Here is a 10361-nt window from a genome sequence, read left to right as displayed (position 1 = left end):
GTTAGCAACATGTATAGCCATTCAAAACATAAGCAACTGCTTGCAGTCATGGAAACAGGATTCAACAATAAACTCTTATTTGTGAGTCTTCCAAACAAAATAATCCCATTGCATTATATTCAGGTGGTCTAGGATAAGTGAATGAACTTGGTTTCTATTTCCTTATGTCTTGTTTACTTAAAGTTCTGTTTGACAGAAAATATCAGTATTTCTGAGAAGACATGAAGCATTTTAGCACTGTGCTCATGAAGGCAAACAGAAATTTGCATTGGATTTTTCACTAAAATGCATTTTAGGTTTTACTATAGCTTTGTAAGAGATAATGTAGACAAGAGAATTGCTTATGCATATCTGATTACTCAAGCTATACAGATATGCTGCAAGCAGCCTACTCTGCACTAGTGAGCTGTATTTTAGCCTCAGTAAAATTCTTATCTAGTTTTACATACCAAAAGGCCAACCACATGGAGGATTCATATAATAAATGTGTATCACAGTCAGCGTGTGTGATGGCTAGGAGTACGCTTTGTGCCAAAAAGTTGTTCCATCTTGCCTTGCAGTGTATTAAGCCAAATATATGAGTATGCTGAGACTTGGAGATCTACCAAGTATGGTATGGTAGGTAGGTATGGTAAGTAGGGTATGGTTAGGTCAAAAGTAGGAGGTTATAGTCTTCTGCACCATTTATTTTCATGTTTATATGTGAAAATAGCATGTGAAAATGAGTGCAGTATATTTCATACAGTAACGTCAATAAACACGAACCTTATTAGATGCACAATCATTAGGGATCTATCTACCTACATGGACTTTTGTCTCTTTCAGTTAATCCAGAGATCCAAATGCAAAATCCATCATGCAGACAACAGGTGGATTGGTGACATCCACAAGGGATTCTGGATCCATATGTTAATTAACAGACTATACACAGCTTTGTGGAATTTACATGAGCTAAATATAATGGTCTCAATCCTAGGGTCCAATATGGCTTCTTGGCTCTGTGCTTACCTGTGTATTAGAGTACTCCGTCAGCCTAGGGGACTGTCTGACTGGTGTTATGTTGCCACAATGAGCCTATGCTTTCTGACAGTGTCAGTGAGGAAATCGGTGAATTGGCAAAGTGTATGTACTAGCAGTCCCTGGCTGCCAGAATAGCCCATTGGAACTGTGGGCAGCTGGGCATAAATTGGAGCAACCTTAAGACTGTTTAATTTATGATGGCGAACAGACTTGCTCTCTGTCAGCCCCAGGATTGGTGGAGTGTAAAGGTGGCTGGAGCCACCTTAATCTCTGGTCTTACACCAAGTGCAGCTCTGCTGGATGGGAGAATCTAACTCAGTATGTATAATAATCTTCATTTTAACCTTAGTAAAAACAATGTCATTTCCAAGAGGATAATCTCTGGAAACATGGTTTAAGAAGTTAGGACCAAACTCTTGGGTGTTGTGGTGATGGGGGTAAGTGGGTGTGTTTTGGAACCGGCTGGGGGCAACTCTCTTCATTTGTGGGGGTAGAATATGGGTAGGGCAAATATGACAGCTTGGCAACTGAGATGGTGTGAAATGGAATGTGTGCCATTTGCTGGAGGTGGAGAAACTGTGAGAGGATCCGAAGCAATGGATGCGGGGTAGTGAGATTTGTCGGTGGATTAATTTTTTGGTAGGTGAGTTACTATCAGGTGTTAGCCTATTGGCAGGGAGAATGAGACGTGGGGATGGCTTCCTGGGGGGAGAGGAAAGAGGCTGTCTCTGAGGTTAGACCAGGGGCTGGGAGTGGGAGGGGTGGGCAGTGGAGGAAGCAGGGACAAGATGTTTGGAATGTCTGTGGTTAACTAGTGGGTTTAATTGCTGGGAAAGATTCGAAGTGCTTCAATGTACAGGTCTGACTGGGAACAGAACAGTTAATGGAAGAGTGTTGTAAGGGTTAATAAGCAATCCAAAGGTAAGTCAGTAAATTACTAATAAATTAATGGAAAACTGACCCTAATATGCTCAGCCCATCTGTATAAAAATTCAGATTAAGAAAGAGAACAAGAACGAACAGTGAAATGTTATTTTTAAAATACTTTGTTTGTAATTACCATATAAAACTTTAACAGACGTGCCTGTGAGAGGTGCTGGATTTAGGAAGCTTGCTTTTTACTCTTGTTTATGACAATAAATAGTCCCCTTTCAGTTTTCTATTAACTGAAATAATACATGGGTCGAGACTTTCTGGGCCAATCGCGTATAAATTGGAATACCACTATGGAAGTCAATGGATCTATGCTGATTCACATCAGCTGAGGATTTGGCCAATTTACAGTTATTCACTATAAAATATCTTAAGACTAAATAACTCACTATGGGAGAGAGATTTATTTATTAAAAAACTTTGTACACCAAAGTATAAACTATTACATTTTAAACAAGCAATAAGAGAAGGTCTTACATATTACAAGGAAGATGTATTAATTCTTGAATTACTATGAACACTGTACATGAGAAACAAAAATCCAAGTTATAGAAAACAGGAATAGGATCAATTGCTTGAAAATATGGCATAAAACGTAATCATCAAGCAAATGTTCTGAATTCTAAGCATACAATTTTGTATTTCTGGAAGAGTAGCATTTAAATTCTGTCTAGAAATGCAGTATCCCTCTACACAAAAATTAGTAGTACCGTTCTCATAAACAAGCAGTCATACACATAGAGAAATATTTCTCAGTTGATGATTTTCCTTTGAGAGTTTCACTTACTGTTGAAGTTTTCCTATCATATCCCATTTTTCTTGGAAAGATCAAATGTTACTGTCTGGTATGTTTTAAAAAAGTCTTTATATTTATCAGATCCTTAAGAAACATCTAATGCAAAATATTTTTTGCAATGTTAATTTACGCCAAACCAGATTAAAAAACCAACTTGATAGCACATAAGTGTCTAAAAAAATAGATTTTTATTGACCTTTATCCTTTCTTACAAGGCAATTAAAAAGGAGAAATACATTGTAACCTATTAGAAAGCTTTTATTTTGTATTTCATTAATGCTATATTATCCTTTTTGAGATTCAATGTAACTGTGCTAGAACTTAAAATCTATTATAAACAACACAGGAGATCACCTTTTAATTGTATGACTACTTGGCTAGGAAAAGTGAAGTTTTACAAAATAGTGTAAGCATATATTTTCTTGTACAAAAGTGTAATATGTAGATGTCTAATCCAAGTACAGTAATTAAGGCAAGACTTTAGTCTTTATACAGCAAGTGACAACACCCACATTATAATATGGAACACACGTATTAATTTTGAATAACAGGTATAATGTGTGGATTATAGATGTTGATTTACTAAATAAATCTTAAAAAAAAAAAAAGCAAAATCTATAAATAAAATAGTAAGTGCTTTCTTTAAGATAATATTCTTTGGCTGCTTTAGGTGCCTGTGAAGGGTTAATAACTAAAATGAGTAAGGTCCCACTATTATTGTTAATCTTAGCACTGAACTTGTACGATAGTTCAAACTGTTGACTGTCAACATTTCCAGATCTACAATATGTTCTCTTGGTCCCGATAGTGATTTCACCAGTACGAGCATTGCACTTATTGCACTTGTTTGCTGAAAAAAAAAATAGCAAAGATAAAACTGTTTCATTCAGGCAAATCTGAAATCATTCTTTAGTTACCTCCAGACGCTGCCTATATACATTGCTTCACTGTAAAATAATTCATCTCAGCCATCATCATAATGCATAACTCAAGCATTATTTTAACATTTTAAAATAACTATGACTATATTAAACCTAGTTTTGATGATTATACATAGCAGATGTAAGGTAATATGTGAGGCAAAAATTGGATCTCAGGAGCTTACAAATAATTTTCCAAAAGGACCAGAGAAAGGTGAGACCTCTTTCAAACATTTTAAAAAGTAGTTGTTTTTGACATCTTATTACTCTATTTGCATCAGCCCAGTCTACAGAGAACCATCACGAAACGGTCAAATGACACATGAATTCTAATTTCTGTGTTTTGTTTCCTGAAACTTTTATAACACTCCTGAAAAATAAAGGTCTTCAAACCCCATCAAAATGAAACCTTTGCTGCAGCCTTAACTGCGGCATTGCTACCACTCCATCATAATATTTTATGTATATTTTAATGAAAGCTGAGATTCTGATCTCATCATATGAGTGAAGGAGTTGGGGCCATAGGCATGGATTTATATATTTGTATATATATATATACTATAAATCCATGCCTATGGCCCCATATATATATTCATATCTGAGGGGAGGGATAGCTCAGTAGTTTGAGCATTGGCTTGCTAAACCCAGGGTTGTGAATTCAATCCTTGAGGGGGCCATTTAGGGATCACGGGGACCAAAAAAACCTGTCAGGGACAGTACTTGGTCCTGCTAGTGAAGGCAGGGGACTGCACTCAATGACCTTTCAAGGTCCCTTCCAGTTCTATGAGATAGGCAAATCTATTAATCCAGCTCTGGTTTGAGGTCAGAGCATTAGATCACAGACTATGGCAGTTTTTACTTTTTACAGTAGAGAAAAGAAATGTTATGCAATAAAATATATTAAAAGCTAAGAGCCAATGGTGACCACTACAGTACAGATACACTGGGGAACAGAGTGAGGCATAAGGAATCCTTTCATAACTCTCCCCTCCAAATGCAGGACAGCCATAACCTGGGTGCTGACCTTGGGAATGGAAGATGTAGAGGGGTGCCATCTGGACCTCTGGCAGGGATAGCAATCCCTCAAGGGGCATGTCCCTGCCCTCTCTGCATGCTACGATATCTATGGTGGGTATATTTAAGCAGCTGAAGTACAGGGGGGAAGCCCTCCCCTCATTCCCCCTTTCAGGGACTTAATGCCTACAGACACCATGCTGGGCACAGAGCAGCACCTCCTCCTCCCCAATCTCAGCATTGCTCTGCCTTATAAGAGTCATAATTGAACATCAGCTTTGACCTGTTACACTGAGGGCTTCTTTCAGCCCCAAGGATAGACTGTCACTAAATCACATCTCAGTTTCCCCAAACCAGCAGTCTAGTAGTTCATTTTCCGGTACCAAAGAATTCTTCTCCTAGCGGTTTGGTTGTCATATGGTCATTTGGGCGTCTATAGCTATGAAGACCACAACCGTCTTTATAGCTCTCCTTTTTTCATCAAGGACTTGCCTCTGTATTTATTTTCCAAGTGATTATAGTGAATACTTCCTCTTATGAAAGGGAACATAATTTGACGACAATGGGTTTACATGGGTCTTAATTTGTCTTGCTGAACCTTATTATCAGTGATGATGCACTGAATGAAAAGAACCCACTTGATTCTCAGATCAGAGATTGAGTTTGCAGGGCTAATAGAAGAGAACATCTTTTTACTTGTAAACTTAGCACATTTGATAGGGAATTATAGAGAGACAATAAATATAGGATGCCAAAATAACATTTTTTACAGAGCAGAATTGTTTTTATGGCTATGAAAAACAGCCAAAGCACTGTAGTACTGGCTTTACCAACACGTCTCCCAATTCTCTTTGCACCCTTGCACTGGTCTGGCCCCCTACAATACTTACTCGCAGGTAGAATTCTCCATTTTCATTTCCAGACTTAATCCGGAAAGTATTTATAGTATTGGGATAAATAGTTGTTGCCTGAATTTGGAAGATATCAGAGGGCACAGTTCTGTCTGAACGGATACTCATGTATTTGTACACAATTGAGTATGGCAGCTCTCGACAAATGGCATTGGAAACTGGGCAAACACAGCGACTGAAAAACAAACAAAAATGGATCAAACTTCATTCATGTGCAAACTAGCAAGATGCTCTTTCAGTTGTAATTAGTAATGCTGCCTATTAAGGATAATCCTACAAACTATGTGTGGTTTTTCTTACTTCTCAGATGTCAGGACATAAGGTTCTTGACAAGGATTTCTTGGGTAACAACGAAATCCACCATGATAATTCCAGCACATTTCATCCTCTCTGCATTCATTAGTAGTCTCACATTCATTTATATCTAGATAGGAAGGAAGGAACCATATCAATTCCCAGTCTAAGTAAATGTAGATGGAATGCAAAGTTGGTATGAAAAAACCTATAAGGGAGTGTTTTAGTTTAAAAACAGACAAAATGCCTCCTGCTTCTGCACTGAGGAAACCCAACACCCCTGCTCCCCACCTCTCTTCTAAGGCCTTCTGGAGTAGGATTCTTCTATGCAGACACTGAATGTATTTATCAAGTTGACTCTTGGTTTAAATTGACTGAACACATCCAATAGACCAGAGGTTCTCAAACTGTGGTCCGTGAGCTCCATTCAGGTGGTCCGTGGATAGTTCCCTCTAAGGTGCGCACCTGGGTAGCCGCACACGAGAGAATGAAGAGCCACCCATCTAATTAGTGGAGCCAAGCATGCGTGGCTCCACTAATTAGGTGCCTGGACCCTGGAGAAGACGCACATGTAAGGTGAGGTGGTGGCCTTGGGGGAATAAGAGGTAGGTGTGAGCGGGCAGTGGGGTGAGAAGAGGGGGTGGGGGTAATTTGGGATGTGCAGGGCTGTGGCGGCCAGAGAAAGTGGCGACTTTCCCCATCTCCAGGACTGAGGCTGCCAGGGAGAGATGGCCCCACTTTCCAGCCCCAGCTCGGAGGCTGCTGCGGCAGGGGAGAGACCCCACTCCTTCTCAGCCCCAGCTCGGGGGCTGCCACATCGGGGGAGAGAGGGCACATCCATTGCATTAGAAAGGTAATACTACTGATATTAAAATACGAGTTGTGTGCTTTTATTTGTAGAACAAAAAAGTTAATTATTATTAAGGATTTTTTTATATAGCACTTTTATTCAAAGCGCTTTACAATAGTTAGCTAATGGTACAAACAACATTTGGAAAGATCATTAAGTGGTCCGCCGAGACCCTCAGCAATTTTCAAGTGGTCTGCGAAATTTTTTTTTTGAGAACCACTGCAATAGACTAAAGAAATATATTAAATTATACTATATAGTACAAATGTTCCAATGTATTAAGAGTCCTAGTTCATAACAACACAGCTTGTTGAGATATTTGTTGTTAGAAGGAAGATTTCTGGTGGACAGGTAAAGGGTGGGCATCAATAGAGGAAGAGGATCAGGCTTAGTTTGTGTGGCCTCATTTATGAATTGCCTGGCTTTCAAAGGCTTATTTTATTTTTTATATACATAGAACATCCTAACTGTCAATTAGGCTTTATTTAACTGATATATTTTTCATCTTTAACTCTCAAAGTTTTTTATCTGAGAATACCCTTTGGTTTTATAGAAAGTGTTTAAAACAGATAGGTGCAAATTTGACCCAGGGTTTCCCCCCGACCACCTTCCTTTCATAGGTTTCTTGAACCTGAAGCTGGTAGAGCACTTAAACTCTGTATGGGTGGCAGTAAGGAAGGTAGTAGATTGATTCTGGGGAAGAGGCGGTTCCTGTGCTCCAGCACTGACAGGGTCACTTGCAGGGGGTGAATTGGGGTTTTGACATTCCCTGTACCCATCCAAGGCCACAACTGGCTCAGTGAGCCTCACCTACCTTCTTGACTTTCCAGTCTCCTGCCCCTATCCATATGCCTTCTAGTGGTTCTGCCAGTTTGCTGTGCCTGCTGTTTCTTCTCTCCCAGCCTTTCTGCCCCACTGTACCCATACCTACAATGCCCAGAACTTATTCTCTAAATGACATTGGAGCCCAGCTGCCCTGTGCTGGGCTCCTGTGATGTGTTGCATTCAGTGTATGCCATGCCAACCCCATTGATCTGTACACTGTGGCTTGTTCTAAACATCAAGTCATCTTTGTCTTGCATGACTGGTAGGGAAGTAAATATTCCACAAGGCTTCAAATCATCAGAGACAGGAATGGAGATTCTGCCTTTCTGATGGGGTTGGGTGTGTTTGTGAAAATCTTCCCTCACCTGCCTCTTGTACTTTCACCTCTTGCAGAAGGTGAAGATCCTGTCCCAGAAAGCAAAGCACAGCAGTATCTGCTCTATCTCACCAGACAGGAGTTGGGAGAAGCAGGGAGAATCTTTTAAGAGTGGTGCTGGAGGAGCTGCTATATCAAAGAGCAAGGGTTTGAGGGCAGTGAGTGGGGTTGTGAAGATTCATCATTCTCTGACCCTCCTGATGAGAGCTATGAGTTACGAGAGAGTAGCTGTGGGTGGAGCTGAGAGTGTCTGGAGCAGAAAAAGTGCAGGTAAGGGGAACGCTGGGTTATGGGGAGGTGTGGATGTTAAGGAAATAATGACTAATGCACTTTCTGCTCATGTAGTCAGTATTAATGTTCAAGACTTTTTATTTTAAAGTTGCAAAAATGAGATCACACAAGTCTGAAGGGTTAGCTGAATCTATAATTTCTGCCAAAACATACCAAAGGTTTCAAAACACCAAATAATAATAACAAATAACCCTCTAAAATTAATCACCCATCCATCCTCAAAATACTCAAAAGTACTCATTATCCTTGAGAAGAACTGAATGAAATAAGTTTGAAGTTTCTAGACCAAATCTCTTAAAGGAGATGAGTTTCTAAAAAAAAAAATTACTCTTACAAAACCAAAACAAAAAATTCTCCAAAATATTTTGTCAAATTAAGCTCTAATTAAAAACAAACAAACAAAACCAACCTAGTCTAAGAAGACAGTATGCATGAGAAATTTCTGGTGGAGGGTAGCTTGCAGATAAGAATTGTCATATTCAGATTTAGAACAGAAGCTTAGTTACAACTTCAGTTATGGAGTTACTGCAGAGCCTCCAAAATAGTGACAGAGAATCCATTTGTGTTATTTCCTTGTTCTTTATTGAGAATAAGTTGCAAAATTATTAAATTCTAAAAATCAAGACTGCGTCAACAATTTTCTGGCTTATATAGCATACAGTTCTTGTAATTAGTATACTGTGCTGTTTGTTTGATTTCACAATACAGACTACTTGCCCAGGTGAGAGAGATCACTTCATGTATTTAACATAAGCCCCACCGGGCCTGTAGTAGCAGAAGGGAAAGAAAACTGATTTGAATGTTGATATATGTACATTTGTTCTGTTTTATAAATATACTATACATTCAATATGCTTTTGAAAAATTCTCACACCTTTTTTCTGTTACTGGAAAGAACAGTTGTCTTTCACTTGTGGTGTGATGAGACTCAGGAGTCTATGTAAAATGGAACAGCTGATGTAAATCCATATTTAGATACCTGAACAACTGGCTTGATTTTCAGAGGTACTCATCTCTCTGTGTATCAGGCTGCTTGTTTAAGTGCCGAACTATGGATGTAGGGATCTAAATTTACTACACACCCAAGTTTGAAAATTTTGTTCTGAAATCATAAAAATCCCAAGAGAGAGATCAGAATTTTTAATAAAATGTAACTCATGTAAGTTATGTGGCAATTGTCAAGCAATGTTGTACCCTCTCTTACTCTAGTATATGGGTAATCCTTTTACAAAAGATACTCACACACACACACACACACATACACAGACACACACAAAACCTGTAGTCATAGTCTTGTTTTAAATGTTAATATTGCAGTAGTTTAAAATGTTAAAGATCAGTACACTTACCTTGACATGTTCTAGCTCCTACCACCTGGTATCCCTCAGGGCAGATGCATGAAAATTTCCCAGGTTCATTGACACACTGATACTGGCATATGTAACTTGAAGTTCTGCATTCATCAATATCTGTAGAACAGCAAAATAGGTTGAATTTATTGTCTTAAAACCTATCTTCTCACAGGAAAAAATGGTTACTCAACTTTGTAACTTGTTCTTCGAGATGTGTTGCTCATGTCCATTCCAATTAGGTGTGCACGTGCTGCATGCACGGCTGTCTGAAAGTTTTTTCCCCTAGCAGCATCTGTTGGATTGGCTGTGGAGCCCCAGGAGTGGCACCTGCATGGCGCTCAATATATGACCCTGCCAACTCGGCACCCCCTCAGTTCCTTCTTGCTGGCTACTCCAACAGTGGGGAAGAGGGGCGGGTGTGGAATGGATATGAGCAACTCATCTCGAAGAACAACAGTTACAAAGGTGAGTAACTGTTTTTTCTTCTTCGAGTGCTTGCTCATATTGATTCCAATTAGGTGACTCCCAAGCCTTACCTAGGGGGTGGGGTCGGAGTGAAGGAATGTTGACTGTAGCACCGCTCTACCGAAAGCTGCATCGTCTCTGGTGTGCTGGACGATGGCGTAGTGTGAGGCAAAGGTATGCACCAAGGACCAAGTTGCTGCCCTGCAGATTTCTTGGATTGGTACCTGGGCCAGGAATGCCGCTGATGAGGCCTGGGCCCTAGTGGACTGTACGGTGAGAGCTGGGGTCGGCGCGCTCGATGTAGAAAGCGAGGG

General features: G+C 39.7%; 1 protein-coding gene across 1 annotated transcript in view; it reads right to left on the bottom strand.

The window, feature by feature from the left end:
* Positions 1-2359: 2359 nt before the first annotated feature.
* EFEMP1 (EGF containing fibulin extracellular matrix protein 1) overlaps positions 2360-10361 on the bottom strand; it is a 79217-nt gene continuing 71215 nt past the window's right edge. The window contains exons 7-10 of the mRNA XM_029911903.1: positions 9580-9699; positions 5895-6018; positions 5574-5769; positions 2360-3599 (exon numbers count right to left, since the gene is read on the bottom strand). Coding sequence (XP_029767763.1) covers positions 3441-3599; positions 5574-5769; positions 5895-6018; positions 9580-9699 — 599 coding nt within the window. The 3' untranslated portion in view covers positions 2360-3440. The remainder of the gene's footprint in view (positions 3600-5573; positions 5770-5894; positions 6019-9579; positions 9700-10361) is intronic.

Source organism: Terrapene carolina, unplaced genomic scaffold, assembly GCF_002925995.2.
Source record: "Terrapene carolina triunguis isolate 2854851 unplaced genomic scaffold, T_m_triunguis-2.0 Scaffold132, whole genome shotgun sequence".
Lineage (NCBI taxonomy): Eukaryota > Metazoa > Chordata > Testudines > Emydidae > Terrapene > Terrapene triunguis.
The sequence above is the reverse complement of the archived record's forward strand: the minus strand, read 5'-3'. Positions and strand labels throughout refer to the sequence as shown.